The sequence below is a fragment of the Festucalex cinctus genome, chromosome 12 (genome assembly GCF_051991245.1).
Source record: "Festucalex cinctus isolate MCC-2025b chromosome 12, RoL_Fcin_1.0, whole genome shotgun sequence".
Lineage (NCBI taxonomy): Eukaryota > Metazoa > Chordata > Actinopteri > Syngnathiformes > Syngnathidae > Festucalex > Festucalex cinctus.
The window spans coordinates 5,328,928-5,349,294 of NC_135422.1; the positions used below are offsets into that span (position 1 = coordinate 5,328,928).

At 40.4% G+C, this 20,367-nt stretch overlaps 1 protein-coding gene across 2 annotated transcripts in view; it reads right to left on the bottom strand.

Annotated features, from left to right (window-relative positions):
• LOC144031450 (formin-like) overlaps positions 1-20,367 on the bottom strand; it is a 53,753-nt gene that overhangs the window by 1,781 nt on the left and 31,605 nt on the right. For both annotated transcript variants that reach the window (XM_077538619.1, XM_077538618.1), the window contains 7 exons: positions 19,526-19,655; positions 17,861-18,007; positions 17,715-17,774; positions 17,524-17,644; positions 12,397-12,489; positions 6,497-6,548; positions 1,625-1,774 (listed from right to left, as the gene is read on the bottom strand). In XM_077538619.1, coding sequence (XP_077394745.1) covers positions 1,625-1,774; positions 6,497-6,548; positions 12,397-12,489; positions 17,524-17,644; positions 17,715-17,774; positions 17,861-18,007; positions 19,526-19,655 — 753 coding nt within the window. The remainder of the gene's footprint in view (positions 1-1,624; positions 1,775-6,496; positions 6,549-12,396; positions 12,490-17,523; positions 17,645-17,714; positions 17,775-17,860; positions 18,008-19,525; positions 19,656-20,367) is intronic.

The window sequence follows — 20,367 nt, forward strand, 5'->3', positions numbered from 1 at the left end:
TGAGGCAGCCTTTAAAAAAACACTTGGCTTTTATGACCGCGCCAAAAGTATTTAAAATAAAGTTAATTGTACATAAGCACAATCAGCTGTGAGTAATGCGCGACTTGATACCTCAGTAAACCTGAACGCTATAATTAAACTCCAGCACATGGGTGTGTGGTGGGCAACTCCGTCACTTCTTATGGCAAATAACGGTAAATGTAAATGAAAACAAATCAATGTGTCCAGTTATGAAAAGATACTTACAAAGATCATTTGAAAAACAAGATAAAAATGATTGTTGTGCTCCCGCGGTCTTTTCCGTACGTGCGGCGCTTTTGCCCTTTGGGCTGCTTGTCTAGCTTCATTACAGTGTTTATCAATTCTCCCATAATGCCCGGCCTTTAATGGCCAGTGGCCTCTGTTGCTCGCTAGTAAAGACAGTTGGCCGCCAGGAGAGTTGGTGGAATGCCCCCCCCCCAAAAAAAAAGATGCCTCAGGTCAGAGGAAACGTCATAAATTCAGGGCTTGGGTTGGCCTCCTCTTTATGGCCTCCCTCCCCGCTCTAATTACATCCCAGCATCCACACATCACCCGTGCACAATCTGCGCTAATTTTACAAGTTGTTAAGCAACTGTCCAAATGCGGCAAGAATCACTACGAGGATGATCGTTATTTACATTTCTTCTAGCTGGACTCTACATGAAATTAGGGATGTCATGATAAGGGCAATGTCGTGATATCGCGATATTAAAACTGCCACAATATCATGTTCACGATATTTAAAAGGAACACATTTGTTAAAAAAAAAAAAGTCAGGCTGATTTTCATTTGTGCAGTTCTAGCACCCTCTAGTGGCTAGTTTATTAGTGCAATTTAATTTTCATTAGGGATGTTTTGGCCTTCTGTGTTTAAAATCTATTCTAATTGTCAGATGAAGGGGAACCTAATTTGCTTGTGAAGCGATCAATGTGTGCTTACATTTGCAAATAAGTGCCTCAATATTGTTATTAGAGATTGTAGGTGGTTTATATGCATTGCTGTTATGTACAAAATCACAATATTGTGCTTTATTTTTAGTATGAGCTCTCTTTTTTACTATATTGTGATCTTTTTTAAATATCGCCAACGCCCCCACAATATCGTAATAATTATCTTACCGTGACCTTCATATCGTGATAATATCGTATTGTGATGTTTGGATATCGTTACATCACTACATGAAATATTACACAAAACTCTCAGTATAATGCAGTGCAGTTTTACATTAGTATAAAGTAGAAGCACAAAAAAAAACCCATTATTATCATATTTCACTTCCAGACGACTGATTTTCAAGATCCACACAAAATTGTGTTTGTTGACAATATATGCAAAAACACCGGTTTATGACCAAAAAGTGGAGAAAATTAGCTTTTTGAGTAGAATATGGAGATCTTATTTTGTTATTACAAGTCTAACACTTGACAATTGCTTGATCATTTTGTTTATTAATGCATTTGTGCTATTATTTGGCTTACTGTATACAATGTTTTTGTTTTATTCTGCTCAAATTACAAAAAAAAAGAACGTGCAGATATACCAACTGAAGTAGCCACTGTGCAGTGACATACTTTGAAATTGCTGGTTGAGTGATGCAGCTCACCTCTCCTTGGAGATGTTCTTGCTTTGGCGCAACCAAGCGTTCTTGAAGTCATTGCAGAACTCATACCAGAGCATAAAGACGTGACTTGGGGCCACTTCTTTATCTCCTGACTTTGGTTTCACCCCAAAGTAGTTCACCATGTCCCGGAACCTGTCGGAGTAAACAGGGCATTGAACATGCCAACAAGAGAATTTACGTTTGGTGGATTATTTGTCTGTTGTAACGACGCTTCTTGCCAAAAAAATATTGTTAAATTAGAAAGCCTGACATGATTCGTTTGACGGAATGTGTTGGGTTTAGTGGGGGCTCCCAGCGCTAGTGGCTAGTAGAGTTTAGCGGCTAACAGCGCTAGTGGCTAGCAGCGGCTAGCAGCGCCTAGCGGTTAGCAGTGGCTAGCGGCTAACAGAGAGAGAAATCGCATACAGTGCTTGTCAAAGACGTAAATGACTGCACACTTTGATGCCAACAGCCCGACACGTTAACAAACCAATCCTAAATGTACTATTTTAGACGTCAAAATCATGACTGTTGTTCAGAAATTACTACGTCTCACAGGCTAGTCCAAATTCTGTGGGGAGAGATTTGTCTGACGTCACATCTCACTTACAGTATGTTTCTAAAGATGAAAATAGTGTGATGCTAAGCACAGTTTAAATTTACGGGAAAAAAAATGTTGATTATTTAAAAATGAAAAACAGGTGGTGGTATGTTTTTGTGTTCTGTATTCAGAATTGCTCTTTAGCCAAGGGGGGAAAAAAAAATATGGTTAGGGTTACCTTTGTGGAGTAATAGAAAAGGTATTACCAAACGCTTCATGCAGTCCACACATTGGACCACTTTGGAAGTGTTATAACTAAGTCATTTAAGTTTTTTTTTTTTTTTTTAACTTTCGACCACTCAAAATGTTCAGTGGCATCAGACCTATCCATATATGTATAGTTATTTATTTATTTATTTATTTATTTATTTGTTTATTCATTTAGATAACCTCTATGTACAATAAAAGCAATAATGGGCTACAAGCCAAAAAAACAAAACAAAACAAAACAAAAAACACTGATGTGTACATCTATATAAAAAAAAGTTCAAATTGTAATATTTGATATGATGTAATTAGGGCCTTGAATATGTTAATAAACAAAAAATTTTTGGAACGCTAATTTTTTTTTTGACAATGACACTTTTCTATTGTTTAGCCGGCTAACGCGTCATGAAATCCAAACATTGGACAACACTTTCAAAATGTGATAACTAAGTCATTTATGAATATATTTTTACTTTACTTGAATAAAAATAAAAATGTCCAAAGAATGGACATGGAATCGCTTAAGGGTTAAATCGAAATACCCAATTACTGGACAGAATTTTCAGTAGGATATCTGAATACCAAAATGTGTGATAGTTGCAGCTGTCCTTCTTTGCAAAGGATGAAAAATAAAATCATATGTGACAGAGGCGAGAAACTGTAAACAGTTTCCAGTCTGCTGGGCCACAGGGGAGAAAGAAGAGTAGCGGTGGCTCCATTATCACATTGACCCCACAGCTTGCAGGAGCACAAGATAGCTCAAGAACGGGGCTGCTGCAGCTACATCCACAAAGCGCCACACTAACATATTTTACTGGCAGACAATTCGAGACGTGAACACGCACGCGTGAGTGCAACCCACTCAAGAATCAGTTTTCCGGGATAGACTGTTGTAGGTCCGCCCCTCGGTCTAATCCAACTGTAAGCAAATCGGAATTGTTGGCGGGACCCCCGGCAAGAGATCTGATCGCTTCTCTGACCTAAACATAAAAGACATTCTAGTTGGGCCTACCCAAGAGATGCTCCTCTATCCTACACAGACATCCACAATGATTCCGACCTCCGAATGGAAGGTGGCTTTGAGTGAAGTTGTGCAATATGTCGCCCATCTGGGGGAGCAAAATGGACTTCTGCCTGATCCTGCTTCCCATTCCCCAAGCCTTGCGTCATTTTGTTGGGATGCTCCAAAAAAAAAGAGAACTGTAGATCATCCCAAAGAGACAAAAGAACTGCTCTGTTTAGACTACAGCCAACAGACATGCCGTTCCAAGCTTTGCCGGCTTGCTCTGGCGCGGCGACCCGAGTCGATCTGGTCCTCGGCTGACCCCGGGTCACGGTGTCAAAGCGTGCACAAATCAAGCAACAGTTCCTTTTCCTTGTACTCTCCGGAGCTCATGCAACAAGCAGATAGGCAAAACGTCATTGGAAACAGATGGAAACGCGCTCGCACATGTGCGTGTACCTACAAAATATAAACAAAATCAAGCGGAACCTGGCAAGCCTGCTTACACTTCACACACATGTAAGCGTGCTGCTTTTCACACTGATGATGATGTTGCCGTGCGAGGCTTTACTGCAGAATTTCTCATTGTCAGCTGTATAAAAAAAAAGGACTCATTACAAAACCATGACAATCGGGAAATATTTGGCCAGACAGAACGACATTCTTTTGTTTCCCCAGTAAAAAGATGAGAGAAATAAACTGTTGCATGTGAGGGTGAGTTTGACAAGTTAATACGAGGGAAGCCGTGTAGACCAGAAAGAATGAGCACAACCGCAAATGCTCGGTGCTGACAGATTGCGTACCAAATGACACTGAGCATGGTGAAGGCAAATTATGATATTATGACATCATGTTATACAGTATATGAAAATCAAAATTGAATGAGCACTTAATTCAATGATGAAAGTTTTGACTTGGGCATCAACAACAGTGGTCTAGTGGTTAACATGTATGCTTCGGTCAAAATGTTCTGGGATCAAATCATGACTCGGCATCTTGTATGGCGTTTGCAAATTCTCTTGCGTGGCTTTTCTCCAGGTGCTCCAACTTTCTCCCTTATTCCAAAAAATTAACGCTATTTTCATTTAAGCCTCTATAACGACACATGTCAAACTCAAGGCCCGGAGGCCAGATCTGGCCCGCCACTTCATTTTATGTGGCTCAAAAAAGCAAATCTTGTGCGTCAATTTCTATGCTTTTATGCTGCTGATTAGGAATGTGACGATATATCGATATCGTGATGAGGTATCGTAATAATTGTGGTTAATATGCAGCCACTATAACGGCTACATTGTTCATTACTTATTGAGCAATTACTTGGCGGGCCGCTAGGGGGAGCACCTCACAAGAGTGGCGGGGAAATGTACGGAAGTCTTCAGGCGAAGAAGACTCACGAGCTTACTTGTGTAATTACAGTTTTGCGTACGTTTCTATGAAAATGTGTATTACGTCTTCAATTTTAACATTGAAAATATACAATATACAAAATATATTTTATGTTTTAACTTTTTGAAGCACATTAATATTGATTTAATTGGATTTAATATTTAGTATTTATTTATTTATTTACTTTTGTATTACATACAAAATTGTGTCAGTTTATAAAATTTTCTCTTTGAAAAAACAGTTTATGTCTTGAGCAGTTTTATCGTAGATTATCGTGGATTTATTACCTGACCAATATATCGATAATCACAGTATTGTCATATCGTGAGATAATCGTTATCGTGAGCCTTGTATTGCATACCGTATCGTGAGGTACCCAGAGCTTCCCACCTCTATTTCTATCTGCGATAGACTCCAGCTCACCAATGACACGAATGAAGACAAACATTATAAAAGATGTAAAATGAGAACACATAATCCAAAAATGGGCATTTGTTCATGTAGCTAATATGCGAAGACGTCAAAACAAAAATAGTGTACGCAGATTCTTCATTCCTACTTGCCGGCGTCTCCCGGCGAGGCTGATATCGGGTAGCAGCAAGGATTGGTTGTCTATTTGCTTTTATTAACACCATGCCATAATGTTAGCACTGCTGCCGCTGCTGCTCTTGTGTGTTTGAGTGGCCATCCCACATCCAGCACAGATGTTAAAGCCCACCCAGGGCCCGGTGAGCCCGCTGACGCCCGTATTCATCAACAGCGTGTCATTTTTACGAGGTGGCTCTATGGGAACCTGAGCGAAAACCCCCACAAAGCCCTCCACATCTCACTTTGTACTCGCCCAAGCTAACGCCAGGCAAGCGGCACCCCTCTTTTGATGAAATTAAAAGGAAACTTCATTAAAAACTCATTCACTCCAAACCATTTTCACAGAAGCAATCCCGTTCGCTCCCGGCTGTTTTACTGGATTTTGACTGATTTTGCAAGGACCACAGAATATTGTGTTCAATTGCTATAAAAGCATGGAACCTACCAAAAGAAAGATTAAAGTCTCTTCTTTCATCGGGAAAAAAAGTATGTTTCTATCTGTTTCCGTTTTGCAGCAATTAGCATTAGAAGAGAGCTAAGTTTCATCAGTTTTCACAAATCTATTTAAAATTTTAAGTAATTTAACTTTTTTTCTAGATGGCTCTTTGCTCTGCTGCCACCTGCTGGCCGTTTGTGTAATAACTACCATTTCTGCAACCGTTCTTTGGAGTTGAGAGGCTGCATCAAAGCCTTCTGTATGCTCTAGCATAAAAAAAACAAAAAAACAAACAAACAAAAAACGTATAAATACGTCTTTGGGACACTTACAACATTAAAAAAACGTATTAATACGTTATTGGGAGCAAATGAGTTAATAGCAAAGGGGCAGACAGACGCAGGGCCCTTTTGTTCAATAATTGCAGTGAAATATTCTAGATGCTCCATCATTCCTGAACAGGAGTTTGGCACCGTAAGTGGGTTTTAAAGAATAAATCAGAATTCACTACGAGCTTCAGCTTGGGACAAGTCTGATAAAAAGAATACAAGGAGGAAGAAAAGGCTTAACATAAACAATGTGGCAAGACTAGCACACTCTAAATTAAAATTCAGATTCCATTTAGTCACTTGAGTGCCAAAGTTGGTCTCCTACCTTTTCTGTGCAGCATTGAAGCGGTCTTCTTCCTCAGAATGCTCTTTTTGAGCTGGAAAAGAGGGAAAAAACAAAAAACAGAAAATGTTCATAAATTCATGATGCAGGTGACTGTTCTTTAGACCATGAAATAAAATGTGTTTTTTTTCATATTCCCAATTTTAATCAAATTGCGCAAACTTCGTTGAAAGTGGTTGCTCTTGGGAAAGCACAATTCACAACGAAATCCATAAAAAAAAAATAAAAAAATTGTTTTACTGTTTTATGCAAAATAAGCAAACCAAAATAAGCTTGTGACATTGTTTAAGTTCAATCCATTATCCATTTTGCTTGCAATAGCTTTTGAAAAGCCTGCACAAAGGAGCCAATCTGGGTAGAGTCCAGAAGAGGGCACTGTGTTCATTAATCATCATCGAATTAGTCAAGTGACATCAGTAGAAGAAGAGCAATGGGTCGAAAGAGTACACATTGTAAAATTTGGACATGCCACCATGTGTTGACGCACGAGAGTGTGAGTGTGTGACGGCGGGTGTTAGGGCGTGGAGCCGCGCTCCGTTAAGTGTGGAGTCCAAGTGGGCTCCATCAGGGTTGAACCGAGAGGCTCCTGTGGACTCTCGCCGCGTAAAAGTGTCTTAAATGCAAGGCAGATGTGTGCGGCGAGCAAGGCCGAGGTGCAAGAATTTATCTCGGGCCAGAGAGTGCCTGTGATCTCAGATTTATTGCATTTTTCCAGATTCATCCCTTTTACAATGATGGGGGACCTTTCCTCCTTGGAGATTTAAGAGGGGGAAGTCTCCCAAAAAATTGTTCAAAGGCCGGTTTGGGGGTCTTTTGGGAAAAAAAAAGGTAAGCTTCACACACCGACCATCCACTTTAATCCTTTTTTACATGTATGTGGGCCACTGTGCCCTAATGAAGGGAGGGGCTGACCATGTCTGGGTTGGTGGGGGGGGGGGGGGGGGGGGGGGGGGGGCGTGACCAATGGCGTTAGTCACAGTGGGGGTCAGGCTGGCGCCTGAGGTACTCCTGCGCTGCTGCGGCTGTGTGGAGGTGGCACCGGAGCCGAGAGAGAGCGCGCGAGCGGGCGTGAAGTGTCTCTTTCTGTGCTCTCTGTGTGTAAACGTGAAACCAGTAGTCACTGACTAGAAAGTTATGAGACGTGCATGCTGAGAGGGACAATAAATTTGGGCTTTAAAACCCTCACACACTCTGCTAAAGCACTGCTACCTGGTGTTTAGATAACAAAGAAATGGTTTTTGGAGGGAGATGCTTATGGATTGTTACGCAAATCAAAATGTTGAGCGATTGGTTTGTGACTCACTGACAACATAGCTTAAAGGGCTGTGATGAGACATTTACACCTCCCCGCAGAGCCAGCAAGATGCGATTAAATCGGGAACTTGTTTTCAATTAGCCATGGCCGGTATTCAACACGAGAATATGTCTGTCTAAATCTCCCCAGAGGTTTCAAAGAGTTCCCATTAAAATAAGGGGAATCAAAAGGAGGATCATAAAAGTTAGACCTGATTTTTTTTTCCTGTTTTTTTATTTAAAGGGAAGCTGTGAATGATAAGAACACAGGAAGACAGAGATGCATTTTGAAAAAGACAAACTGGCTTCTTAATAAGTTTTTTTTTTTTTTTCCAAAATAGCCCAACAATCAAGAATTACAAACTTTACATCTGTCTAATGCAGGGGTCTGCAACTGTCGGCGCTGGAGCCACATGTGGATCTTAAAAAAAAAAAAAAAAGAGTGGAAATTAATATATATATTTTTAGATATTTTTTAGATTAAATATTATTTAAATGAATTAATGATCTGCGATTGGCTGGCAACCAGTTCAGGGTATACCCCGCCTACTGCCCGAAGCCAGCTGGGATAGGCTCCAGCACCCCGCGACCCTTGAGCAAGCGGTTAAGAAAATGGATGGATGGATGAATTAATGATTTAGAAAAATGAATAATTAAATCTTCAAAAGTTATCAGAAAAAAAGAGATGAAAAGTAAATTAAAGTTTTAAGAAAATACCTGAAAATATCCAAAAAATGACCATAAAATGGAAGAAAAAAATGTAAAATGTTCATAAAATTGCCAAAAATGTCAGCAAATTGAATAAAAATAGCCAGAAAAAAAATGTTCAAAAGTAAAAGAAGAAATCCTGAAAATTACCTAAAATATATTTAAAAAAATGCCCCAAAAAAGTCTGAAAAATTATTTAAAAAACGCTGAAAAGAAAACATTTAAAAATGTAGCTATCAAATATCCTAAAACAAAAGAAGAATTCACAAAATTACCATAAAATGTCCAGATAATTGCCAAAAATGTCAGAAAATCTCGGGAAGTATTTTTGCATATTCCCAAAATGACTACATATTTACAACAAAATTCCCAAATTGAAGATATATATTTGACACAGCCACCTCTTTCTTCTGCATTTCTTTCACCACTTTAAACCATTCGGACTTTAAATATTCTTCTTTCAGGACATCTTGGTTATTGAGAACTTATCCCCAAATTCCCCCGTTTTCACAATTAAATTCCCATGTTAACATATATTTGACGTATTTACCTCCTCCTTTCACATTTTAAGGTGACATTTTGAAGGATTAAAAAAAGCATTATAATGCAATTTTGTTCAGCAGCCGCTCCACCTTTTACATACAATTTCCATTCAAATTGCACTCTCTCGTTCTAACATGCTACACATTTAAAACAAGCTAAATGATAACGTGAACATGGTCCCCAAACTATTGCTGAAGAAAAAACTGAACATGAGAATGCTGTCAATCGATCACAGCATATAGCAAACCGAGCTGTGAGCAGCATGTGGGATGACATCAGAAAAGAATGTCCCCGAAGGAGCCACGTATTTTGTTCTCCGATTCCATTTGAATCTGTTGTGTTTAATTGCGCGCTGTTAAACACGAACTCTCGTCTGAAGCGGCTCCAAAGAGGGGCAAAGACGCAGTGAAGACAAGAGGAGAACAGTGTGTAAAAAGCACGGATCACTGGATTTGGGAGGGATCCGCTGTTGAAACAGGCAGAGATCATACGGGGGAATTTAAGAGTGAGAGCGAAGGGCGTTTGGGTTCACCTGCAGGCCCCGCTGCGAGGTTCTCCGCAGGCCGGGTTACAGGTCAGCGCTACCCGGGAACACCACTTTCACTACACACTCTATCTGAGGAACATGATTGACCACAACACACGTACACGTGTGTCTTGTGGATATGATCCAATTTCGACAATGTGTCAAACACATGCACGTGTGTCCGCTCGGCTTGCCTGCGTTTACCTGGGTGACACATCCAATCTCGTTTTGATGACTCACAATTTAATAGTCTCGGCCGTTGTTTGATGTGCAAATGTTTTGCTTCGTTTTTGCCTGTTTGAAGTCACAGAATCATCACAAAAGATGATTACGTGCCCGCACACCCCCATCCTGAGACATGGGTAACAGCTTGTGGTGTAAAAGGGGGTTTACACGGAGAAACTTGATGCCCAGATGTACTTTTGTCATGTTGATAGCAACCACTGCAAAAACTGGAATCTTAAGTAAGATATATCGTAAAATAAATAAATAAATAAATAAATAATTAACCTAAATTTTCTTATCTTGCTTTTGACAAGTTATTTTTACTTAAAATAAAATAGTCAGACAAGATCATTCTGCTTATTTTAAGATACTTATTACTTAATTATCTTATTTGATGAAGCAGTCTTGGCATTGAGTGTCAACAGCCAGTTTTAAATACTGTCAGGCTTAAAACAAATATTTTACACATTTTAAGATGACTAACCAACATCAAAGGCCCTGAAATGGGGTTTCATAAGTAGCTTTTTCTTATTTTAAGATTTTGCATAATCTAGTAATAGGATAAATGGAAAAAAAATCAGTGTGAAAACAATCAGTCAAAAGTGCAATATAGCTCTTTCGTTTTGTTGTGTTTACTAAGCTCACTTTTCCTGCTTGACACTTGGCCAACGTAAATGAATACAAATGTATTTTAAGAAAATAGTTCTATATATTACAACAAAAATTCAATATTACCGATATTTTTAAGACTGCTGTGGTTGATACGGGCCCAATATTATTTTCTTATTTTTCAAAATCTCACAGGCAAATTTAAGTAAAAATTTCTTGTTCTGTTGGCAGATAATTTTGCTTATTTGAAGTAATAATTGTCTTCCTCACAAAGCTCCTTTCAACAGAATCTAATAAATAGTATTAACTACCTCTTGTGTCTGTCTATTAGCATGCAATATTGAAAAGTGATTGAGCGTTGGCCATTGATCATTTGATCATAAGATATGGATACAAATCGGGTCGGAATTGGTGGTACAACATTACAACAAAAAATGACCATCTCCATTTTCTCTACCATTTTCTCTATTAGTGTCAGGCCTAACCCCGGGTTTTCACTGGATGCGGTTGTGGTGCGGTTGCGGTGCGGTGCGTCTTGACTGCGTGCTCCGGACGGGTCAATTTTTTTGTCAATCCACACCGGCTCCGCACAGCTGCGGTCCGGCAGCTCCGTCGCCGCCCACTTCCCAACGTGTCTCGCGGGACCGCGCGCGCGCGATCATGTGGCATTTCACAACGAGAGGTGGACTTCTTTTGATTTAACCTTTTCTTCTTCTTCTGCTATGAGATTCCATGCAGCATCCTTTTTTTGGTTGTCCTTGTAAAGTATATTAATAACGAGAGTCGGGTCAGTGCGGGTCCACTCTTTATTTCTGTCTTCCGGGTCCGGCTGCCGCTCAGTACGGCAAGCGAGACGGGCACAACAAGCAATCGCGAACATCAAACTCACAATACATTACAGTCCTTATAAAAAGGATGTGCCGTGTCATATATTATTTTGTGGTTTTCCACCTCCAATATAAACCTCTCCTCGTCCATGTTCGCTGGTGTCTAAACCGTGAATGAGCACATGGCCCGCGACGCCCACGTCACGTTTTGCTGAAAAACTTGCGAAATAGGAGCTGGCGAGTGTTTTATTCTGAAAGGTAACCGGAAATTTATTTTGAAACTGCCTCGGTCTTCCTGTCCCGCTCGATGTGTTTTGTGCTAGCTTGCCATTTGCCGGAGGACTACCGCTGCGGCGTCCGGCAAAAATAGAAAATAGGTCTATCCTTGCGGAAGGCTTGCGGCACGCCGCAGGCCTTCCGCAGTCGACACGCAACGCACCCGCAAGCGGTGTAAACTGCACCATTCGAATGAATGGAATCTAATTGCTTGCGTCGCCGGACCGCACCGCAACCGCACCGCAACCGCAACCGGTGAAAACCCGGGGTTAGAGTTTAAGTGTTACGTAAGGGGTGCGGTGGTGGACCCAAATGCAGGGAAGCACGGCGAGGAGGCAAAGAATCCGGTCAAAAAAAATGTTTAATAAACAAAAAAGAGGAGGCAAAAATGAGCTACAAACTAAGAAACCAAAACAACAAAGTCCAAAAGTTTAAAACGAGACAAGGCGTGGAACCGAACCGGCAACATGACAACAGGAAAATGACAATGAATCGACACAGACAGAGGGGAGACAACAGACTAAATACACACGTTAATTGACACAACGAGACACAGCTGGGAAAGACACAAGTGGCAGAGGGTGCTGATTGGTTGACACATTAGGAGAGGTAGGCAAACACAGGTGGACATACTCAGGTTTGACGAGACGGGGGAAGCCCACATTGACAACATAACACAGATCACGACAAGAACTCAAAGAAACAGGAGGACAAAATCAAACCAAACCATGACAATGAGACGTGTCAATCATATGCCCCATTGCTTTATGGCAAGAAGTGGTGGATGGGGATCTTATCACAAACATTATATAATGTGTACATGCTAATGTGTCACAAAATAGAAAATGTTTGTACAAAATGTCCGGTTTACTTACCAGTGGAGACAAAGCCTTCCATCCTGCGTTTGAACGGCTGGAGGTGTTCCTCTGCTGAGTCAACACACACCTTCCGTACATCTCGCTCACAAGCTGATGGAAAGGAAGGGAAATGATACATTATTTGCTTTTGGAAAGGATTAAGGATGTAACACAGCGGGGTCCAAAAATAAAAACATTAGACAAATAACGTAATGCTTCATAAGCAATTAAGTGGAGAAAAAAAAGGCAAATGTGCTGAAGGTGAAAATTGCGGCACGGTTCCGTCAGAGGTGACTGTGCATGTGCGTGCGTTCTGTTTCCTGATGGGTTTTCGCCGCTGTGCCAAATGACGTGACTCGCACGCGCTTGCAGGAAACAGCCGTGACTGAGCATGTTCCAACCGATACCTTTCCCACTTCCTGTCAAAAGTAAGTCTGGGATGCGATACACACAGATGCCGGATGAGAGAACTCTGGCACAATGTTCCAACCTGTAAGTCATTAATGGCTGCAATAAATGCCTCCACTTTCTTATGACTAAATAGCTAACTTGTTATGCAACAAACAAAAGCATTAAAAACTCTGCATTGTCTCTTTCCAATGTTTTGCACCTGCAGCTCAGTAAAATCCCTCTATTACATCTTTTATTTATTAGTTGTTTGAAGGAATCACAGAGGAAATGTCTGTTTTAACTACGAACAGCCAGAACGAGATTCACTTCCTAAATCCACAAGAGCCAACACTTACAACATAAAAATCCCCACAAACAGAACAACCAAAATATCCTGTTTCGACAAACCACATTTCCTCTGCAGAAAAACCCCAACTCCAAAAGACCCATTGAAGTCAAAAGAGTGCAATTTAGAAGCGGTTCTGCCCCAAACGTGCTCCAGACAGAAAATGCCACAAGAGGGAAGGCCGCAAGGCCACATAATCTAGAAAGAAAACAACTTTTCTGACTTTTGAAAAAAAGCACAGTTCTTTTATGAAACCGCCGTTCCTCTTAATAACAGCATTTCTTTAATTAAGACGTTGTGTACCTCTCATTTATGCAGCTATTGACAACTACTAACATCCGGGCATTTCTGATATTTCCCCAATGCAACACATGCTTCGTTTCCACGGTGAAAACAAATGGCGTATGGAATTGCCTTTGACTAGCATGCAAACCAGGCAGATTGTTATCGTAGTCAAAAGACATTTCATCACATTTTGAAATCAAAATAATCCACACAAAACAAAAAATAAAATAAAAATATATATACAACGATCCAAAGTCCAATGCTTTTCAACGCAGGGAGAGGGTCATTTCACCGAATAGGCTGCCATTTTGTCTTTTGATGTAAACGCGGAATTGTCAACATACTTGAGGATAATATAAGGAATACACTGCATGTATGATACAGGCTATTATGGTATATTTACTGTATTTATTGTACATGGATTTTGTTTCTCAATGTTGTGAATGCTGGGAATTTATCAGTGTGTTCATAGATAACATATAATATGTTCAAATAATAGCTCTGATTACATGCATTTGCTTTATCTCCTGTCTTTGGCTCCTGATATAACAAGCAAGATATTTGATAATAAAGCCAATTTTTCATGGTACCAAGGAATGTATTAGAACAGATTCCTCTGTAATTTGTTTGTCATAATGAATATATGGTCCTAAATTTAAACTTAACCCTGATTTCAGTGTAATTGACCACCAAATGTCATATTTTCTTTTCAATGTTTATCAATGGCTTTCAATTGTTCATGTACAATATTTAGAACTTTTATTTACAACAAGAGTCCACATTCAGTTGGAGGTTTTGCAAACATCATTCACATAAATAATTTCTAAAATATATTTAACACAGGTTATGAGAGTGTGTTCCAATCAATTCTTAGCTGATTATAGATTTTTTTTTTTGTGTGTGTGTGTGTGTGCTAACTGTCTCTACTGGTGATGGTCAGACAGACAGTCTGGGCCATGATCGGAGCCAGCACCGATCTTTAAAGATAGACTCAGCATCTTTGGCAGCCAAGTGAGTCGCCATCTAGATATATTGGGGAAAAAAATGCTGGTATGCTTCAGTCGTTTACAGAGCCAGTTTGTTGACGAACGTTAGCGTGTGTTTTATAGGCTGCGTTAAATCAACAAACCCCCAAGAGAATTTGAGCCTTTCCTGAGCCAGCGGCGATTTGCAAGCGCATCCAAGCAGGAGCCCACACACAAGAGATAAACACTAGTCAGATACCCCGCGGTGCTGAAGTAGCACTTACAAATGTTTCACACAATCTGCAACAGCTCTGCGGAAGAGTGTCCACCGGCTATTGTGTAAAATGAAATAAGACAAGCGTGGCTGTGCGGCAGTAAATAAGAAAACGAAAGTACAACAGAAACACATACGCCATATGAACTGTTGAGTGCACTGTATGGTTTCAGATATGTCAACTGAAAATAGTTGATTTATACCCCAGAATGAACAGTAATCTAAAAACTATTCATTTATTACAGAATTTATCACAGAACAAAGGATATTTTTTGGCCCCATTTATAGCTCTAATTTCATTGTGAGTGTCTTTCGTCAACTGCATTATTCGGGATGTCGTGCGCTACATCAACAAGATTTTGTATGAGACTTCACACATGGCCTACCGAGTGCAGCTTCCATTGTAAAATGGACTTCAGACTAAAGGCCATGTTTGAAACTGACATTATGGGCCATTTAAAATCAGGACACTGTCTGATTTGGCACAGCTTTCCGTGAAACACTAAACTCCCCCGAGTAGCAAAAGAACTCTGCTTCTTCTTCTTTTTTTTATTTTTATTTGATACTACCGTTCTACTGTCCACTGTAATTAAAGAACACACATGTGCTCTAACGAGAATGCAGTAGCAAGTTGGGTAAGTGTAAATCGTTGATCCAATATAAAAAAATAAAAAAAAAAGACAAATTTTGTGTTCATCAAAACAGAATGAACATAAAAATATTGTATTTTATATGAGAATGATACTATTTTATTGTATTTGTTGCATGGTTTTCATTCTCACTTTGGGGAATCTCCTTAAAGTGGAAGTCATCCCAATTTTTATTTTTTGACAAAAATATGTTCTATGCAGCCCGACTAGTATAAAGTTTAATATTGCTTTAGTGGGATATGATTTAAGCAGCAAAATCCAGCTGTTTTTATCAATATCAGAAGGCGGCCATTTTGCTACTTGCTGTTGAGTGAGAATGACATCACAGTTGCTCATGTCTCAGGTAACAACCAATCACAGCACAGCTTCAGAAAACAGATGAGCTCTGATTGGTTGTTGCCTGAGCACTGAGCAACTGTGATGTCATCTTCAGTCGACAGCAAGTGGCAAAATGTCCGCCCCCTGAGATGAATAAAAACAGCTGGATTTTTTTTCATAACTCATATTCCGCAAATTAATCAGAATGTCATGATATAAGATAAGATATTATTGTCAAGAAATGTTAAAGATTGATTTCCACTTTAAAAATGAAAAAGCCGACACAAAATCCTCACTGCTGCCCATAAACTATGACATCACCTAAACATTCATGTATACATGTGGGCCTACAGTAGATTTTGATCCTTGATCCTCTCCCCATCAATGCACATCAAGGTCCCCAAACAGGAAACCCCATCAAAAGTGGATCAAGTTTCTGCAGAAGCAGAGCCAGAACATTGACACTGACACGTAGACACTGTGCACACTAAAAATCTCACAAAGTTATTCAATTCTAAAACAAGGGACAATCGGACTGATGCAAACTGTCAGCAATTTGGAAGAGAGGGTGGGCTACACCGGAAGAGATGTGCTAACGCCAAGTCTCCTGACCTTTAACCCAAGGTCAGAGAGTAAAGACACCACAGTCGCCACCTCAGGATCAGGTGAGGAGCTTGAGAAAGTCCCATCTCAAAATGGGATCCAGTGCGAGTCTTTCACACTCTGCAAGCGTCGTAATTAAGACCAGTTGCTTTCTTTAGGCGAGTTTATAACGGGCAGGCATAAATATTTATTCCTGGCGGCTGCACGGGATAATAGCTGGTGGGAGTCATAGGTGGGGCTCAGCAAAAGTCCACAAGCCAACGCTCGGCCTGTGATGCTTATACCCCGGAGGACTACTGTGTCAGACTGCGCCACGGCGGATTAAATACGAGCGCTCTTGTGTTGCATTTATTGTCTTCAGCTCTTCCATTTTTTGCCTCATAAATGAGTGACAGCTTGAGGTGGGTCTGGCTACTTAAGGAGACTCTTTGTATCCCCCCCCCCCCAGGTCAGAGAGGAGAGTGCTTTAACAGCGATCGAGAAAAAAAAAAAAAAAAAAAAAAAAAACGTAGGAGAGAACTGAGAGCAAATCTAATTGCTTTCATATGCCGTATTATTAGTTGATTTAAATAACCACAGACATCGGGGGCATCGCCTTTAACCTCGACGTGGCCCTGGCTGGCCAAGACTGACTGGCGAGAAAGTTGACTCCAACACTGACGCCACTGCATGCACAAACAAGCAGGCTACATTCAAAATGAAAATTTCAATGTATATACAGATACTTGTATACATCCAGAGGGAAATCCAAATGCAGACAGATCAGTATTGATGCTAAAAATAAATAAATTAATTAAAAAAAAAACTAAGCCAAGAAAAAACGTATTTATTTAATATATTAATAAAAAGAAAATAGAATTTAGACAAGGTGAAACCAGGTCTAAGTTGTGGTGCAGGTAGCGTAACACGATTTTGGTGATTTGATCCAGGCGTAGGTAGACAGATTCTCAGCTCCACTGATGTATGTGGTGGATGCCATCGTATTTCATTTATAATATGACGTCAGCGTGAATTGAGCCAGGCAGTCATTGAATAAATAAATTCACTACACTCTACACAAACGTACGGCCAAGTGGAGATCTTTTGTGATCCATCAGCCATTTTAATATTCGCAAGGACAGGAATATTTGAAGCTTTCCTGTGTGTGTGTATCAATGACTGGCAGCTAACAAGCTAACGTATGTTTACAAATGCTCGTTGCTATACTTCCTGGTCATGCCAACAGAACCAATTGAATATTAATAAAACTCGGTCTGTGTTTTTTCTGTTATTTACTGTAAGGTTATGTTCTTAAATATTGTGTCGATAATATACCTGTCAAATCTTTTTTCAGCTTCTTGATGTCCTTTGTTAATTCTTCCAATTTGACCTGTGCAGCCTGGAACACCTGTTGTGGTTCCAGCAAAGGGAACACACTCTTGTCTGTACCAGCATGCTGAAAGAACAAGACAATTATTAAAATCATGCATTTTATTCATAGGCTAGTTCAGTTGTAGGCAACTCACGCTATCAATATTCCGCAGGTAGTACAAAACCACATAATCCACCAGACTGATGTGATTGTCCTGAAAAAAAATAATAAAATAAAATAAAAAAATGTAATGCCGGTACATACTAATGCATTTTGAGTGTTGCTTTAGTAGACTGTTACCCTGCTCTTGACGTCCTTCAATTTGGGAAGGATCTCGAGAGTAAATCCATCAGCCTGACCTCTTGTCCTGTTCCCTCCATTCATATAATTCCCAAAGGCCAAAACGAGACCGATCACCTCACGTACACTTTTGCACTCCAGCAATTCCTGAAAAACACACACAATTTTATAATCGAAAGCCTGAAAGGGGATGTCAATCACCAATTTTTTTTGACAATAATATGTTCTATGCAGCCCCACTAGTCTAAATATGGTAACTATGGGGCAGCCATTTTGCCGCTTGCTGGTGACTGAAGTTGACAACGACCAATCACAGCTCGACTCTTTTCTGAAGGTGAGCTGTGATTGGTTGTTACCTTCAGAAAAGAGGTGAGCTGTGATTGGTCGTTGCCTGAGCCCTGAGCAACTGTGATGTCATCATCAGTCGACAGCAAGTGGCAAAATGGCCGCCCGCGTCATAACTCATATTCCACAAATTTAATATTAACTCATTCACTCCCAGCCATTTTCAAAGAAGCAATCCCGTTCGCTCCCAGCTGTTTTACTGGATTTTGACTGATTTTGCAAGGCCCACAGAATATTGTGTTATATTGCTATAAAACCGATTAGAGTCTCTTTCATCAGGAAAAAAATAAAAATATTTCCATTTGTTTCAGTTTTGCAGCAATTAGCATTAGAATATAGCTAAGTTTAATCATTATTCACAAATCTGTTTAAAACAGTGGGGAAAAGAGCCTTTTGCAACATGGCAGTGGTTGATCTCTTATACTCTGCTGCCACCTGCTGGTCGTTTTTGTAATAAGTACCATTTCTTCAACCGTTCTTTGCAGTTGAGAGGCTGCACGAAAGGGTTCTGTATGCTCTAGCACAGGGGTGTCAAAACCTAAGGCCTGCGGGCCGGATCCGGCCCACAGAGGGGTTTAATCCGGCCCGCAAGATGATTTTGTAAAGCTAAAAAAATTTAAATAAAAATGAAAAAAAAATAAATAAATTGTAATGTCAAACTAATTAATCAGTCGGCCACAATCAAAATATATAAAATTTGTAACTTCACAGTCCCTGTACAGAGGAATCATCTTGGAAGTCATTATTTTACACACAACTTAAAGTTACGGTTTGTTTAATTATTATTATTATTATTAGTTTCTTTTTTAATTATAGACCGACAAACGTGTTAAATATGACACAAATTCAATTACTGGTAACACAAATAGATATGACAAGGATTAGCATCCTTGTAACATCATTAACTGCGCCACGCAATGCATTCTGGGAACAATATAATTTAACACGTCCAGGATATTATTTTTTGTAACAATATGATTACAGTTGAGCATAATTTAGGGCTGGCGCACAAATAGCGAAAATCTGCGACAGCAATCGTTTTTAAGACCATTATTTCACCGATTCGTCCCACTTGGTAATATATTTTCCTCTATGCGGCCCATGAGCTAACATGAGTTTGACACACCTGCTCTAGCATAAAAAACATTTAAAAAAAAGTCTTTGGGACACTTAAAACATTTAAAATAAGAGCATATTTATACATTTTTGGGAGGAAATGAGTTAATCAGAATGTCATGTTTAGACTAGTGAGGTCTCATATCACATATTATCAAGAAATGTTTACGGTTGACTTCCACTTGAAGGCAGCGGCGTTCTTACATTGCATACACTCGTTATAATCTCCACCTTGCGGCGGATGGAGGAGATGGTGTCCAGGAAAACTGACTGGAAGATGATGCAGTGGGCCCGGCCTGCAAAGTTGGGAATCTGGGCGAGCTCATACAGGAACCTGGAAAACACAAGGGGAGGAGGAGAAATGGGGGGGGGGGGGGGGGGGGGTGATGTGTTATGACAGAATTAAACAAAACGTCTAACAGGAAGGACTATTCCGGGTCCTTGGCAGGCCACGCTTCCCCGCGCAGGACCGGCTGAGTCAGTGCTGGTGCACCCTGGCAGGAGATAGTCATGGGTGGCGTCGCTTGGCTGGCCTCGAAAAGGGCCGCCGGGGTCGGCGGGGAGAAAGGAGCGAGCGGCGTCCAGGGACGGATCAAAGTTGGCCCGGGCCCGACGCGGGACGACTTGTGTAAACAGCGGCGTGTCGGAGGGGAGCGGAGATGTAACATCCTGTGTGATTAGAGCCCGCTGACGCTGAGTAGGGATGACTCAGGCAGCCATAGTGACAGCTCTGGTCAAACATGGAAATAGGAAGGCCAGGCCCAGCGGCACCGCTGGATCCAGGACTCATTAACTGGCCCGAACTACTTAACCTTGACGACATAAAACTGCAGAGGTGACATCCGTGTACGCACCCTTGCACACACACAAAAAAACCCTGTATTTTACCGTAATGCTCGATTTGGACATTTTCCCCGGACTTGCGAGTCCAAGCGATGGTTCGTGTCTTTAAAAACTCATAAGTCGGGTCAATGTTAAATCAAGGTATCACTCTATATAATCAAAATCTGACTGCTCCTGAACATTTGTAATTAGCCAAAAAATAT